The sequence below is a fragment of the Carassius carassius genome, chromosome 20 (genome assembly GCF_963082965.1).
Source record: "Carassius carassius chromosome 20, fCarCar2.1, whole genome shotgun sequence".
In the NCBI taxonomy this organism is placed as follows: Eukaryota; Metazoa; Chordata; class Actinopteri; order Cypriniformes; family Cyprinidae; genus Carassius; species Carassius carassius.
Window position 1 is genome coordinate 8,597,956 of NC_081774.1, and position 16,706 is coordinate 8,614,661.

General features: G+C 39.7%; 1 protein-coding gene across 4 annotated transcripts in view; it reads left to right on the plus strand.

The window, feature by feature from the left end:
• The first annotated feature begins 2,356 nt into the window (after positions 1 to 2,356).
• Positions 2,357 to 16,706, plus strand: part of LOC132096230 (ephrin type-A receptor 4-like) — a 38,558-nt gene continuing 24,208 nt past the window's right edge. The window contains exons 1-3 of one of the 4 annotated variants that reach the window (XM_059501470.1): positions 2,357 to 2,563; positions 3,834 to 3,901; positions 6,741 to 7,404. In XM_059501470.1, coding sequence (XP_059357453.1) covers positions 2,464 to 2,563; positions 3,834 to 3,901; positions 6,741 to 7,404 — 832 coding nt within the window. In that variant the 5' untranslated portion in view covers positions 2,357 to 2,463. The remainder of the gene's footprint in view (positions 2,564 to 3,833; positions 3,902 to 6,740; positions 7,405 to 16,706) is intronic. The other 3 variants (XM_059501471.1, XM_059501472.1, XM_059501473.1) reach the window with 3 other exon arrangements.

Below are 16,706 nucleotides of genomic sequence, written 5' to 3' on the forward strand. Positions count from 1 at the left end.
TTTACTGTGAACACTTGACTGAAAGTGCATTTGTCATGGGGCATGAAACTGAAAAGTTTAGTTTTTTTCTTAACAAATATTAAGTGAAGGAGGTTCCTTCAGATAATGTTGAACATTAAAGAATTAGTTCACTTTCAAATTAAAATTTCCTGATAATTTACTCACCTTCATGTCATCCAAGATGTTTACGTCTTTCTTTCTTAAGTCGAAAATAAATGAAGGTTTTTGATTAAAACATTCCATGATTATTCTCCACATAATGGACTTCAATGGGTACCAATGGTTGAAGTTTAAAATTTGAATTTCAGTCCAGCTTCAAAGTGATATACACAATACCAAACGAGGAATAAGGATCTTATCTATTGAAACATTCGGTCATTATCTAAAAAAAATAATTATAAATGTATATGCTTTATAAACAGAAATGCTCACCTTGCACTGCTTTGTGATGTGCGTCCACAACTTCGTGTAATATGCAACCAGGTTGAAAAGATCACACGTGACATAGGCGGAAGCACCCACTCAGTGTTTACAAGTCGAAAATGTAATGAATAAGTAAAAAACAAAAATTAATATGTGTCAGCCTATGTCAAGCGTGACTTTTTAATGTAGTTTCGTATTACGTGAAGTCATGAACATGCATCCCAGAGGAGTGCAAATTGAGCATTTCTGTTTATAAAGCATATATGTAATTAATAAATTGAATGTATAAATTAAATAAACACTACACCAGAATGGTAAAGTTGATTGTAAATATAGCATAAATTGAGATTTTGGGGTTAACGCTATGCTATATTACAATTATCAAACTGGGATCTGATAGGTATAATGAGAAAAATGTATAGAATTTGTCTTTAATGCTTTCAGAAAGTCACGTGATGCCAAAGCGCCTGTAGTTTCTTACATTTTGTAAGTAACTGTAGTTATATCATTCAATAGTTGTTTGTTATTTAAGCAAAACAAGTATCTAGATTTATTCTAACCATGAGCATTTATCTTTAGAGAAACAACAATTAAGTGTAGCTATAACTGATAATGTTCAGGTATAAACAGCTGCCTTGTCTCTTTCAGATCCATCAGCCTCGAGGGCGGTACCCAATAACTCCAGTCAAGTTACTCTCCCTTGCAGCCCATCCATATGCAAACACACAGTTGTCAAAGTTGTCAGCACACAGTGAGTCCGTAACAGGATGTGGATTGGCTCATCAGGTGGGCGCATGCACTAAGTCAGTGCAAAGCGTGACGTGAAATCGATGTATCTGCTGCTATTCAACAGTGGAAAAGACGCGTTTGGTGCTCAACTCTGGCTGTGGGCGTCGTAAAAAGATTGACTGACAGGGGCAGGAGAGGTCATGAAGTGTAGGTGTCCAGTTGATAAAAGCACAAATGGTCTCACCCTAACATTTAATAACTTTTAGTTTTTGCAGCAACACATAGAACTGAATCCGTCATTTAAAGTTAGTGATCCTCTTCGCAAAACCGGTTTGAACAATTAACTCGGAAATGATAGACAGAACTAATAATACTAATAAAGCTTATAATCTACGTCAAGAAAAAAAGTATACGGCAATATGTTTTGAGATTATGTAATGTGCCACTCAGGATACCGATGACGCAATTGTGGGGAAACTTAAAATAATTGCTGTTTTTTTTTTTTTTGTCTACCACTTCGAAAGGAATTTTCTGAAAGAAACGATTTTCAAAAATTAGTCGGACTTTTATCTCTACTGTAGCACTGAAGCACTGCAGTTTAAACCAGGATGCAAACGTGGTTTCCCATTCTCTTATATTTTATGATTGTTAATGTTTGAATAATAATCACTGGAGTACTCCGTTACCCCTGAATAAATGGTCTGTTAGCTGTGATAGTATTTATACACGACCTAGCAAGTTTAGAAACTTAGCTTGTGATTGAGTGTTGTGGATAAGAGATGGGCTAAATTGCAAACACTAGACGGCGCACTTACTCTTCCCACTATTTGGCTGTTTAGCTTAATTTTAATGACTTGCTCGCTCCATACAGACTTATGTATGACGTATAATGTTATAATACATATGTTCACGGCTTTTCAAATATATGATGGACCATGTTCTGTATGTAAAGGTAGCATTTAAACAGCCGATCTCTCTTTCTCCTTTTATCGCGCTTTCACACGCGCACTCTGCTTTACCTTTCACATACAGCACACACCGTTTTTATGATACGCAAAAGACTCAAAGAAGAAAGACTTTTTTATACTTATACAATTCTTCATTTACCATATACCTGAAAAATGGGTTGGCTATTTACCTGAATGGACAGACTGTTGACTTTTGGTGTCTCGCTGTGACAGGCGCGTCAGGCAGTAAAGATCCGCCCCTTGGCGGTGTTCAACTGAGCTCTGTGCATCATTTTGAAAAGCTAATTCCACCGGGACAGACGCAACTTCGGTCCGTGCGCGGAGCGAAGGAGACGCACACGAAATGACACCAATGGCTACGCTTGTGTTCACGGCGACTGTTGCTCTAACAATCTGGATACCTACTTTCGCATTAACCGCACGGGTCTACCCTCCTAATGAAGGTAAGGATTTACCAAACCAAGGGAAAATCTCTCCAAGAGTTATTTTTTTATTATTGTTTGGGTTACGGCATTGGACGGTATTGAGTGGCACAGTGTATGACTGCCACCTGTTTTATTATTTTTTATTTTATTTTTTTTTATTATTTTTATTATTATTATTATTATTATTATTATGAGGCTTTATCCCGTCAGCGAAAAGGAATTATAAAATGTTTCCCCGAAAGTCCCTTTGGGGATCTCCAAGTGTCTGTGGTTCCCAAATCCGCAGATCTAAAGGAAGACTGAGGCGTTTTTCCATCAAACGAAGTTTAAACTCGGACTCTATTGGGAGTAAACACTCTGGTTCAACTGATTTCTAATTTTATTGGAACCATTTTCTTTTCTTTTTTCGCACACGTTTATTTATTCAATCAAATTTCATTAAATGTGCATGGGTGACCAGAAAGGGAAATGTAAGTAGTTAGCGACTTAGTATTTCCTTGGAGTGTTTTTTACAAGCGAAATTTGCGAAATTCGGAGACTCTCACTAGACATATACAGTATAATATAGACTTACAGTCTCAGTCAAATTCTCGTAGGCTAAATGTCGAATAAGACTGCACACTTATAATTAAACTAGGGCTTTGTTGTGGTATTAAATATAACACAAACGCAAATTTAAATATGTGCGTGTGTGTATATGTATGTATATATACATATATATATATATATATATATATATATATATATATATATATATATATATATATATATATATATATATATATGTGTGTGTGTGTGTGTGTGTGTGTGTGTGTGTGTGTGTATGCTATAGGCTATTTATTGTCAATTTTGCATTAATTGCTTCTGCCGTCTGCTCATTTTAAATTCTGAAACCTTTTAAAAAATGTGAACACAAACCTTTTATGTATTCTTTGCATGTTCATTGCACTGATTATTTTCCTTTCTCAAAGGTCCTAATTTTGCTTGGACAATAGCCAACTTGGAATAGTGATTTAAAAAAAAGCCTACGTTATCATGTTCCAATCAAAAATGATAAAATACATATTTTGGGCAAATAATCATATGTGTTATTTTACCAAATCCAATAAATAGACTTATGAGCATAAATCGGTGTACATCGAGGTAATGGAGAGTGCAATAACTTTGTACGGTTTGGAACAAAAGCGAATCAACAGATACAAGTTGTGGCTTAAGAGGTAGTTTGATCTAGTCATAAGGACGTTGATGATCCATTTTAAGAGTCTCATGGCATTTTGTCTTTCTGCAGTGACGCTGCTGGACTCGAGAACTGTGCAAGGAGAATTGAAATGGGTTGCGAGTCCGACGGAAGGAGGGGTGAGTCTACAGAGAACAGACAATGTTGCTATTACTTTTATATTTGTGTGGATAAATCGGCAACACTTGTAGGTGTTTATTGTCATTGAAATCATATTTGCACATGAAAAAGCAGACTCGAGAAATAAAAGAAACCTTTTTGAGCACAGCAGATTTTTTGTTCCACAAATAAGAAAGTACAGGATCTAACTAAGGCCTCATGTTGTGCCAAGACCCCACTAAAGAATTATGGAAAATGGCTTAAGAGGCATCACACTGTATGCAATCAGTATTTTCTGCATTAGTGCATAGATGAAGCACAGAAGACTAATGAAACCTATACAAACATCCATAATTATAAAATCCCGACAGATGAAATGGCTTTGTTCTTATAATTTGATGTTTCATACAGACTGAGAAACGACTTGAGTTTAAGTGCTTGTGCTCAGGGTAATTCATTTAGAAATGTTATGCTTCGTAATTATAATGTTACTTTCTGTACATCATTTATGGGTTGGCGTCTTAAAATTTGAGCATTTTCTAGTGCTTGGTGTACTGTTCTTTGTATATACGACAAAGAAACTTGTCACAGATGGCTATGTACAGTATTAAGGCTATGTGCTGATATTTAAGAATTTAAGTGTGTGTGTGTGTATATCAATTTTATTTTTTTAAGATAAAAATATATTTTTCTTTTCCTTTGGAAAGGACAGTCCTATTTCCTCATGTTAATCACACATTATGCAATTGATATAAAAAGGTTTGTTTAAATTTTTGGCCAAACTTGACACTAATATTCATACTTAATTATAATTATCATGCAGTTATAGAAATTAAATTTGTAATTAGCTTAAGCACCTTGTATTCAGTCAGTATTATTGTTAGTGCTATTGTGATTAATTATATTATATAGTAGGTGTAAAATGGATGTTCTAACCAACAATTCTTTAAATATTTGTCAAAAATAGCATACATCAATATACAACATTAACATTTTTTGTTTTGTTTTATTTAATATAAATATTATTTTTTATATAAATTTTTTTTTTCAAATGTTTCTTTTGAAATATCTAAATCGATCTGCTTGAGCATGTGTGAAGTTATTTATCAGCAATTTGATTGATTATACCACAATTAGGCCCCAAGCACACAGAACATGTTTTTTAGGTCTGAGCATGCAAGACACTGCCTTTTTTTGGTGAATTAAAAAAATTATATAAAAGAACAATGTGCTGTATATTTTATGTTGCTAGGCAGCCACTAAATCAGCTGTCCTGTCAGTCTAATCAAAGGATTATAGCGCGAGCTAAAATCTTTGGTTTTTGCTGTAAAGTAAACTGTCATATTAGCAGAAACCTTAAAATATATAGCTCTGGGTAACCCGCGAGAGACACCAAAAGTTTATCCTCCATCACTGCAATTTTTGGCCCCTTCTAAGCGACAGTAAACTTTCGTTACCACAACAAAAACGCAAATGACGCTGGACACTTTTCCGCACAGAATTGCTTTTTTTCAACTTCAGGCACTTAGAGTGCTCCTCCAAAAATGGGAGGCATAGCAGGCAGCTAATACGCGAGGCGCCCAGGATGCATAAACAGCACTAAAAACACTCACTGCCAACAGAAACGTGAAAAAAACGTGTACTTTCTGATTGGGCGGTTAGGCTTCCTTGTTGTGTCCGTTCCACTTTGGTTGGTTTCAGGTTTAATGGTGAACTTGGCATTTGAGTAAATGTGGTTCCCCCACCCTCTGCTGCTTTATCTCATCGACACCTTTTATTGACAGGGTCCTGAAAGAGCCCCCTCCCTCACACAAATGGTCCGAAAGTACAGCTTTATTGGTGTGACAGCTGGGATTTCTACACTTACGACTTACAAAGAGTAAAAAAGCGAGAAGAAAAGACATCGTCATAGATCGTGATAGGCCTTTTCAAAACTCTCCTTCATTGCGAACGTCTCATTTGAAACTCTCACCAGCAGGAAACATCAAACTCTAGGCCCCAAAGTTTTACAATGGCCTAATATGGGATTAATGGTGACCAGAAAGTCGGCACTTTCTTGTAAATGTTTCTGGGCATTGCATTTGTTTGGTTTATGTTCAAAGGTGTTTGTAATTGTTCATTATTAGTGAAAACCATATTTTGACCTTAGTTTCAAGGTTTTTAAACTAAAATATTACCCTCACTCACAGGGACCATTTTACACGCTGCCTGCTACTTCTCAAAACAACTGATTTTGAAAAATTTAGAATGCTTAAATATTACTTACTATTCTGATGTACAGAAATCGTGTTAATAGTGCTTTGAAGAATCATATTATGCCTAAAACAATATTTAATGGCTAAAGAGTTTGTTTGCAAAGCAGTGTAAAGATTGACTATTAAAACCACTGGTCCGAATGGGATTGTTCACCCAAAAAATGAAAATTCCATCATCATTTACCCACCCTCATGTTTTCTAAACCTGTATGACTTTTCTTCTTCTGTGAAACACAAAAAGATAATTTAACTGAAGTATTATTCACAATATTTTGTTTTGTGTTCTGCAGAAGAAAGACGGTCATGAGGCTTTTCTTGAACACATTACAGACTTAAAGACAAATCCAAATTTTTGGGTGAACTGTCTCTTTAATTTTTGGAGCAGGAAATGCAAATAAGTGCACAGAATCTGGCAGATGTGTGATTAAATTCGCATTATCATATCGTAATCAATGAAATCATTGCATCATTGCAGCTGTTTGTCTGTGGAACATCTCCAGCACCGGGACTGGAATTGTGTGCACCTGCTATGACAAAAGTCTTCCCAGTAGAATTTCTATAAGCCCACTTACCTCTTCTGTCTTTCTCTCCATCTCTCTCACAGTGGGAAGAAGTGAGCATCATGGATGAGAAGAATACGCCAATCAGGACGTACCAGGTATGCAACGTAATGGAACCCAACCAGAACAACTGGCTCCGAACAGACTGGATCCCCCGTGGCGGAGCTCAGCGCGTCTACATCGAGATCAAATTCACTCTGCGTGACTGCAACAGCTTGCCAGGAGTCATGGGAACCTGCAAGGAGACCTTTAACCTCTACTACTACGAGTCCAACAATGACAAAGAGCGGTACATTCGAGAGAACCAGTTCACCAAAATCGACACCATCGCGGCCGACGAGAGCTTCACGCAGGTGGACATAGGAGACCGCATCATGAAGCTGAACACAGAAGTGCGGGATGTGGGAATTTTGACAAGGAAGGGCTTTTACCTGGCGTTCCAGGATGTGGGAGCCTGCATCGCTCTAGTATCTGTACGGATCTTCTATAAGAAATGCCCACTCACCGTACGCAACCTGGCCCAGTTTCCGGACACCACCACTGGGGCGGACACCTCATCACTAGTGGAGGTACGCGGATCCTGTGTGGACAATTCGGAGGAACGTGAGGTCCCTAAAATGTACTGTGGAGCAGATGGAGAATGGCTGGTGCCTATTGGAAACTGTTTGTGTAACCCTGGCTTTGAGGAACACGGAGGAACATGCCAAGGTAAGAGCTCAGATAACTCCCTCGCTCCATTTTTTTCCAACAGAGCATTTCACCAGTCGAGATTTACACACCTCCCACATGGAAGGTAAAAAATACCCTGATCACCTATCAGTGCTACATTCTATAATTTAAGATGAGATCATTGTAAGAGAAGCTGACCCGGATGAACTTCTTCCCCCTCAGGGATGTGAGAGTTTACTCAGATGTAGACAGCTGGGTACTCGGAGGATCACTGTGGATTAAGCCAGTGTTGCTATTCGAGAGGTCTGGTTATGATTATGAATCGCCCTGTTTGATATCAAAACACCTCCCTGTGGATTTGTGCATGAGAAATGTTGGCACTAATTATTTTGTTGGAGCAACAGCCGTGTGGCTTATGAGCAGGATCCGCTTAATTAGATCATGGGCCTAGGCTCTCGTACCCTTTTCGCTCTTGTTCTCCATTGCTATCTCTCAAGAGCATGTGCGACGGTTTTCAGTTCACATTAAAGGAAAAAGATGTGATTGGCAAAACACTGAAAAAGAAGGACAGATAAAAGAAGAAAAGGAGAGGATCAGATAGATTGCTTCTGTCACCAGAGGGACGTTTTTCTTTCTCCATGCCAGCTTTGATTCCCAGTGTCCATAGTCAGGCTATACGGCATGGAAAAAGCAGTGATATACTGTTTGGGGTAATGCTGAGGTCAGAGCAGGCAAGAAGGAAGAGCCAGAGGGCATGTAGACAGTTTGAGCACGCCCTTTCTTTCTTTTCTGTCTGGTCCAGAAGAGGGTCATCACTTGAGCAGGGTGATAAACGGCCGACTGGCCGGTCTAACGGCCTTTATTTATGAGCGCTATCTCAGCGGGCTAATTGCATGACAAATACGGGCTGTAATTTAGGGCTCCTGTGGGCTCAAGGGGGGCAGTCGGCATTCACTGCGGGCGATCTCTCTCAGTGGATGTGCTTGTCTGGGTGGTTGAAGGGGGTACACTGGGAAAAGCCATTCTCAGAGGTCTAGCCGTTTTTCTTGGCCACTCTTTTATTAGCGGAGCTCGCTGGCAGCGGCTGGGTTCCCCAATCGCTCCTTAGCTTTCCTTCTCTCTCCCTCTGCTCTCTTTTGCCGTTCAGATATGTTGAAATGAAGGAGAGAGCCTGTAATTTACTGAGAGCAGAACGGCGTTTCCACACAGACATTTGGTGGAACGTATTACTTAAATCACTTCAGGGGTTGCAGTGATGATTTCATTACTCTGAAATATTTGGAAGAGGGCGTTTTTTAATATTTCTGTTGTTTGGCATCAGCAAAAGTTTTCAGGTTTCATTTCCCATCTCACACATCAAAAAAAAAAAAAAAAAAAACTCAAGTCCCAAAAGTATGTAGAGGATAATTTGTTTAATTTCTGGGTATTTCTGGGTCTGCACAGGACTGAAATATAAAGATAGCCTTCTGGCCAAGAATTTCCAGGTTAGTTGAACAAAACCATCACTCATTGCTCTTTCAGGCCAATTTTACATTTGTTGATCTTGCATGTATGTTTTAATACCTTGTATATACAATTTAGAATTTAAAGGAGCATTGCGTAGGTTCTGAAATTTCTAACCGTTACTGACACCAGTGGCCGTTAGAGGAACTGCAGCCAGTCTCATGCTCGTTCTCAGTGCGCATGCTCTTTTTTTTTTTTTTTTTACTTACGAGGAGTGTCCGTGGGTGTCTGAATTGTGCTGGAGGCTTGTCGCTTCTTTCCATCCGCAGAGTCCATTTGAAAACACTATTGCCGCTGCTTACTATAATGGCTGGCGTGCCGTACGCTTGTAAGCCCAAGTAGACGAGAACGCACATGACGTCACATTTTGTGAATTTTCGCGCCAATTCGGGCCCGACTCCTCCACACACAATTGAGCCTACAGGCTTATAGAGGCAACCATGGTGGACAGTCGAGGTGTTTTTTTTTTTCACATCATGGTTGGCTCATACATGTACAAATTAAAACTCTATCTTAAAGATTTTTTTTAAGTAAAAATCTCCACATAGCTCCTTTAAGAAAAATATATTTATATAATTATTATTATTTTTGAGCTTTGGCATCAGTTTGAAAAAGTACCAATACAAACAAATCAGTTTATAAATTATTTCATAGCCAAATTCCAGATTTCAGTAAACATCCAAGGGTCCTTTTTTATATATCCTTAGACCATCTTCTTAATATCTGTCTTGTTGAAGCTTGAGTCTGTCATCAATGGCTGATTAAGCCATCACATGCTGTCTTCAGAAAGGCAACAGGCAGTTGTTTCCTCATTGAAGCAGGTTCAAAAGGTGGCTTTCTCTCCCAGCATGCAGATGCAAGTCACTGTCAGTTTAATAAGTCTGTGTGTGCAGCCAAAGCCAGGGGTGGGATGCAGAGGTTCACCTTCAATGTGAGGATGTAGGAGAGGGCGAGAACTTTCTCAATGGGGCCCGAGGACTTCGTGAAAAAGCCCATTGAAGATAAGGGATACAAGTCCCCATACCCCAGAAGGCCTCAATGGGAGCTTCTCCCCAATTGTTGGGATGTCGTGATCGGGGATGGGGCGAGAGGGAAGGAACACTAGACAGGGTCAGGGGTGACCCCTGGCTTTATCCTCCTCTCCTCCTCGAGAGACGAGGGTCATGGCCGAGATTTATTAAGACATCAAAATTTTGACAGCTGCAGCCTAGACAGACAGGTCCAAGAACAGAAGAGCAAGAGAAGGCCACAAAACAGCCGCCGTTCGTTTGGTGAATGGAGCAGAGACTTGGCCAGAGGATTTGGTGTCTTTTCTTCTTCATAAGAGTTTGTTGTTTTCTCACTGCTCATCTGCTGTGTTGAGTAGGAGGTGAGGACAGAGAGGAAATCTCCACTTGTTAGTGGGCGTCCGGCGAGCTGGAGACGTGTAAAAGCCCGCTGAGGTGCTAGGCTGTAATGGAGAATGACAGCCCACTCTCAGTGTTTCACTACACTGTAGCACGAAAACATGGAGAAAAATCCAACCAACTGTAGTGAGTTTTTAGCTTTTTTGACTAATACACCCTAACAAAACAGTATTATCCTCATGATAGTATCTAGTATCTAAAATAGTAGTACACTGGTACTACTTGTCAAAATGTCCAAAAAACATGATAGCACCATGGTAATTTTTGTTACTTTTGTAATATTTACATGGTATTTTACACATGTACCATAGCAGTATCATGGAAGTAATATAGTAAATTAACTTCTGCACCATGGTATATGTCAAAGTCACCGCACCACAGTAGGAAGTGGTAAAAGTGGTAAATGTCCAAACAAAACATGGTAATACCATAATCAATTATGGGTCTACCATGATACTTTCTGGTAAGTGATACTATGGTGTTTTTGATGTACAATGCAATACGAGTGAGATAATGTATATCAAATTACCATCTGATACATCATTCACCCACTGTGCTGCCACATAATTTTTTAATGGATGCTAATGTAAAACAGCTAATGCATATTTAAGTAATTAGAAAGGATAAAGGGTTTGAAAACTAGAGCATGATGGGAAGGTGCGATAATATGAAACACTGCTCTTTGAATCAGAACAGACAGCGGCTTGTGTAACTGGAAGGAAAATGATGCTTGACACGGCATTATTTATGTATGTACACTGAGATAGACTCTCAAGAGAATGCCTTTTGTATTGACTTTACCGAGCAAAAGTACATTTTAGCTTTAATCACACATTAAGCAAATTGGTGTACTTGAGGAGAGGTATTGATCTGGTTCTTATGTGTTATTGTTGAGATACAGCTTTTTTCCTGTGTAAACTTTGCACCTTAGCACCTGTATGCGGTTGTTTGTGTGCCTAATTAGAAAAGCTTGCATGTGTATCTCATTGCTGTTATAATTATGAGCAGGTGTATGAGACTCATCATCCTCAGCTGTGTCGTTTTTGCTCTTTTCTTTGTTAAACAATAGTCGCCGCCTGCCAAAATGCTCCTACCTATGAATATTCATCGCTTCCTTTTTGCTTTTGATGGCAAGCACATATGTTGATTCCTGTCATGATTCTCCTCAGTTCTCCCCTATATGCCCCTCCATCGTCCGCTGAATGGACTGTCAGCTGTCCCGGGAAAGGGAGAAGGAGAGAGATGGAGAGAGGTGCCCTTTGATATCAAACAAATACGTAATTTGCATGTTTAGTCCGTGAAATGCAAAGCCAAGAATCTTGTCTCTTGTCTAGACAATGGGCGGCTCGTCCTTTCAGCAAGAGGGAGCAAAGGTTGGGTCCATCCTCTTCGCTTTGTGATCATAGCAGTGTGCTGTATACGTTTGAAATCATTTGGATAATATGATTTGTGTGGTTAAATCCAAATCTTTTGAATCAGCTGAGTCTGACGTTCGCATTTCACATGCAGAGTTCAGACACTCTGGTCTATCTGCGTCGCTCTCTTGCTGTCTGTATGTGTGCAATTGCTTGCTCATGTGTGTGTTGTTCCCCTTGACCTCTTCCTGTCTATCATCATCCGGTGCTCCCATACGGAAGCTCCCCTGACAGCTCGCAGCCCTTCAGTTGTCATGTTGTGATGGATGCACCGGGGGTGGAAAACGGCCTGAAGGACAGAACTGGTGGGAAGGGTGAGAGATGGAGGTGACTGCTCTCCTCTTAACAGACTGTTAGCATTCATGCTAATAAAGTTTAGGTTCATATATGAGGTGACAAATGCCCTTTTAAGCGTTCATTCAAATGTTATTTAATATCATGGGATTCAAAGTACCAGAGTATAACCTTCTGATGCAATATCTGTACCTTTTGTAACACCATAGTCATTTTTGTTTTCTTATATTTTAAGCTTAATTTTAGTATTTTAAAATAACGGTTAATGCATAGCATTTCTCAGCTGAAACTGTTGTGACTGCTAATGCAGATTAGCCAAACTCTTTGCACCCATGCTAATGCTATTTTAGGACTGAGATGAGGTGTCAAATGTACAGATTATGAGGGAAATTGTGGTATTACCATTCGCTTCAAAGTACCTTGTATATTAGAGTGACCAGATGTTTTTTCTAGGAACCTGTCCTCAGAAATGTCCTTTTCTTTGTGTTTAAGTGGTGTTTGAATACACTAGTCATTCAGAACAATACTATACACCAAAATACCATTGTATTCTGATACCATAATTGTACATTTTTCTAATGTAACATTTCTGGATATTTTCACTGAATATTGATAATGTATTATCGTTGATAAATTCACAGGCTGTTGAAACTACACACTAATGTGAACTAGCCAAACTGTTTGTGCCTATGCTGTTGTCTATCTTGTCTATAATTTGGCTGTCCCCACTTTGTTCAAATAGTAACTGTATAAAGCCATTGTATTCATGAAAGTACTAGTATGATACTATCTTTTTTCTAAGGCAAAATGTCTGAAATACCCAGATTAAGTAGAAACTATCCAGTGTTCTTGATAAATTAACAGCATTTCCACACAAAAAAAAGTCTGTTGAAACTACACGCTAAGCATTTTTTTGCTAATGTGAAATAGCCCCCATTCCCTTTTGAGAAATTCTGATAGCGCTAGTCTCATCTCTCTAGTGTTTAATTATATTTTAATTACGCCGTCTGGCACACATTCATTACTGGTGGTCTGGATCCATTAGATCAGAAGAGTTGAGCTGAGCATAGATATCCTTTAGCATCACTGGTACAGAGGTATGGACAGCTCTGTCTCAGCGTCTGCATGGCAGGGTAAATATCTTTTCGAATGGATGAGCCTTATTGAGTCACTGCTTGAGAGTCTGTCCTCCCATTCTCCCTAATTAAGCCAGCATCCATTTAGAGGCTGCTCTCCACACATGCTTCATGCCAAAGGGTTTGTGTTCATTTGACAAGATGTCCATCAACGGTGGACATGAGCACCCAACCCAGCTACTTTATGCGATCCTCCCCATCAGTTAGTGCCTGGCTCCTTTCTTTTCCCACTCCATACATGACGCCTTTAAGTTGGCTTTCACCCAGAAAGGGTCATAGGTCGACCTGAGCCTGTGTCGGAGGCAGGAAGGCCCAAGCCATAATTTTCTTCTAAAAGAGTTGTTGAAGCTGCTGACCTGTTTTATGCAAGAGGGGCACAGTAAACTTTACAGTTAGTGCGGCTGCTGTGCTTCTTTGTCTTCAGGTTTGATTAGGACGCTGCCAAAATTTTCTCTGTACAAATGCACCAGATGGAGCACATGAATGCAGTTGTTCTTTTCTACTAATGAAGTGTTTATGAAGGCCCAATATGAATGGTTTGATTCATGATGATTGATATCACAAATTAATCTTCTTGCAAGAAACTCAAACTAAATGACAAACGCACTTTTCTCTGCACTGTGAATGACAAGAACTGAAGTGACTTAGTGTTTTCTCACTTTGGTAAATATGCAAACGTGAATGAAAGAAATGCTATTCATAGATTTGCACAAAAGCACTTTTTGAACTCTCCATTGCACAAACATGCATACTCGGCAGCATACTCAGGGATTCCTGACTGAAGTGCTCTTCGCAAAACTCTCTCTCGGCACTTCTAGATAGGACGTCAGTTAACAGATGTCAATTAGCTGAGAGCGTGTCTACAAGAACGGGAGCTGGAGAAAGGAGAGACTTAGTAATGGGATTATATCGGGGGTCGGCAGACCTGTTTCCACAATGCAAGGCAACACTAGTGATTAGCCCGGAGGGGTCAGAGCGGCGACTTCACAATGCACATTAATACTTGTAATTATTTGGAGAGGTTGAAGCATGGCTGAATCTAATGCTCGCCATTAGATTTGAGGGTTTATTCCATTCCTGGGGTTTTCGTTAAAGTAGATTGGTCTCTCTCAGACCAGCTGCTGTGGAAAAAGCCACTCAGTTTGTTACTGACCGCAATTAGTTTTGACTTTATGTCTTTGTTAGCACTGAGAGAAAGACACAGGAAAGCAGGAGGGGAAGATGAAGAGCATTTGCTGAAACAGGTCTGTAGATGTAAATCTCTCCAAGGAATTTGGAAACATAGGATAGAAGCCTTATATAGAAGCACTGAAATGTAGCTACATGTTGTTGCTTAGAAGTTTTTCTCGCTATCACAGTAATTCAGTGTCCTTGAGGAGAAAATCTTAGCTACATTTTTAGCTTGACAGTAGCTCAGCGGTTTTCGAAACATTGCAGCATTTTCAGCAGAACATTTTCATTAACGTTTTCAACAATTAACAGTTTTGCCTGACGAAATGCTGTGCTGCTGTCACATTGAATTGCATGGCAATTTCCTTTGTTTTGAAGCAAAATAATGCTAATGTACAAAGTAATTTTTTAGTTCAATTAATTTCTTTTTTTTTAAGTTATATTTATGGGTGTTTTCTGCCTTTATTGGGAAAGGACAGTAGACAGCTGACAGGAAAGCATTAGGTGGAGAGAGGGGGTGGGATTGGCAAAGGACCTCAAGACAGGAATCAAACTTGGGACGTCGTGAGCATAGTTGTGCACATGTCAGTATGTCATATTGCACAGTAATAATACCAATGTTCTGTCATGTTCAGAGCAGGTGATACAAGATGAAAACTGTGTATTTTTCCAAGTGTTCACTAGAAAGAAGACTTTAATCAGAGAAGTTTTTTTTTTTCGTGCAGATAAAGTGACCTTCCATTTACACATCATACAACATAAAACACCCACTACAGGAGAAGATTTCTTTACAAGTTAATACAACACAATGTTTAATCCGATCAGCTAGGAAGGAACCAAACTCATGCATTTTATAATTAGCACGCACACACTCCTCCTGGCGTGTGAATGACCTTTAACAGGATTACAATGTTGTTGGCCTCCTCTAACACATGTGGCTTACTTAAATAAGCTGAGTATGTTACTATCAACAGACTCCCAGTGCATTTATGTGTGTGTACACATAGACTTTCCCAATCTAACCACACATGCATTTCTCTCGTTTATATTTGAACTCCCCAACCTTCAAAAATGAACACATGTGACTGAAAACAAAGCAGTAACTTGAAAAATAGACTGTTGCGAAGTGTAATCCACTCATCGTTGCAGTGGCGTTGACACATTTATCCTTTAATATCCTCTCCTGGACATTAATCCGAGAACCCAGAAGCGTTTTCTGCTCGCTCACCACCTCGTCCACACACACCTCTGCTCCGAGGCACGAGCTTGTGGCAGCACACTCACAGTAACCACAACCCATAACCCTTCGCATGTGCATTCAGTATGTCTGAGGAATTCTTGCGCTGTATCGAATTTTGACTCACTTGAGAGGGGAAAAAAAATCTAGTCTTAATGTTGCTTATTTTCACTGTAAGTTGTTACTGCTGTCTTTGGCTCTGAATTGATGCATGTAATTAAACCGTTAGATTTTATCCATTCCGTTTGAGATTTAAAGAGTCTGCCTGTTTCTCCACTGCAATGTTCTCCATGTCATGAGCTGTTCTTAGTAGTTTTTTTTAAGGGACAGATTGCTCGCTAAGCAAGAGCGGCCATTCAACGGACAGCACAGTGCATTCTCCCTGTCTTTGTGTGGCAGCCTCCCTTTGAAGGCCCTTGGCTAAGAGGAGGTGGGGGACTGAAGCCGACAGCGAGAACATTAGCATGTCAAAAGCTCCTAGAATCAATAAGGGCCTTTTTCTATCTCTCCTTTTCCCTCTCATTCTCTATATTTCTTTCCAGCTATATCTCTACCCGGAGGCCACGACCCTTTCTGGCATCAACCAGCACCGTACAGACCTACATTTCATTAAATTTAGCATAGGTGCTGTCAGGAAAACTGATGCTGGAACTTAGCAAAATTTAGATTTTTATTAGAGGAAACAAAAAAATAAACGGGAAGTCATCAAGAAGGGCAATGGAATAGGATCAGAAGCAAAGCTCAAACCCCCGTTCTCCACATGAGCAACACATTTTAACAGTAGTTTCTATTTTAAAATGTAGAGGTCTTAAGGGGTTTGTCTTGGAGAATTTCTTTTTGTCCTTACCATGAGCTGTCAAAGCATGTCCCGCCGCTTCTGGCTGAGACCCAGTTGAGGGTAGCCCTTTGCAGTCTCTGCATTCTGGCCACTGAACAAAACAAGTGGATAGGACAAGACCCGTTCTCGGCAGCATCAGCTCTTCAAGAGAGCACCACTTATACAGGGTTCATGCCGAATGCACCGCCCCGACCCCTTCTGCAGAATTTAATATAGCAGTGAGAGAGCCCACTGCCAAGCCTGCTATTTGCTAATGATTGTAAGAGTAATCCTGCCTCTGAGATGTGTTGAAAGAGACAGACAGGGCTGAAGGGGGTAGTTTATGGAGTGCCAGAAAAGCAA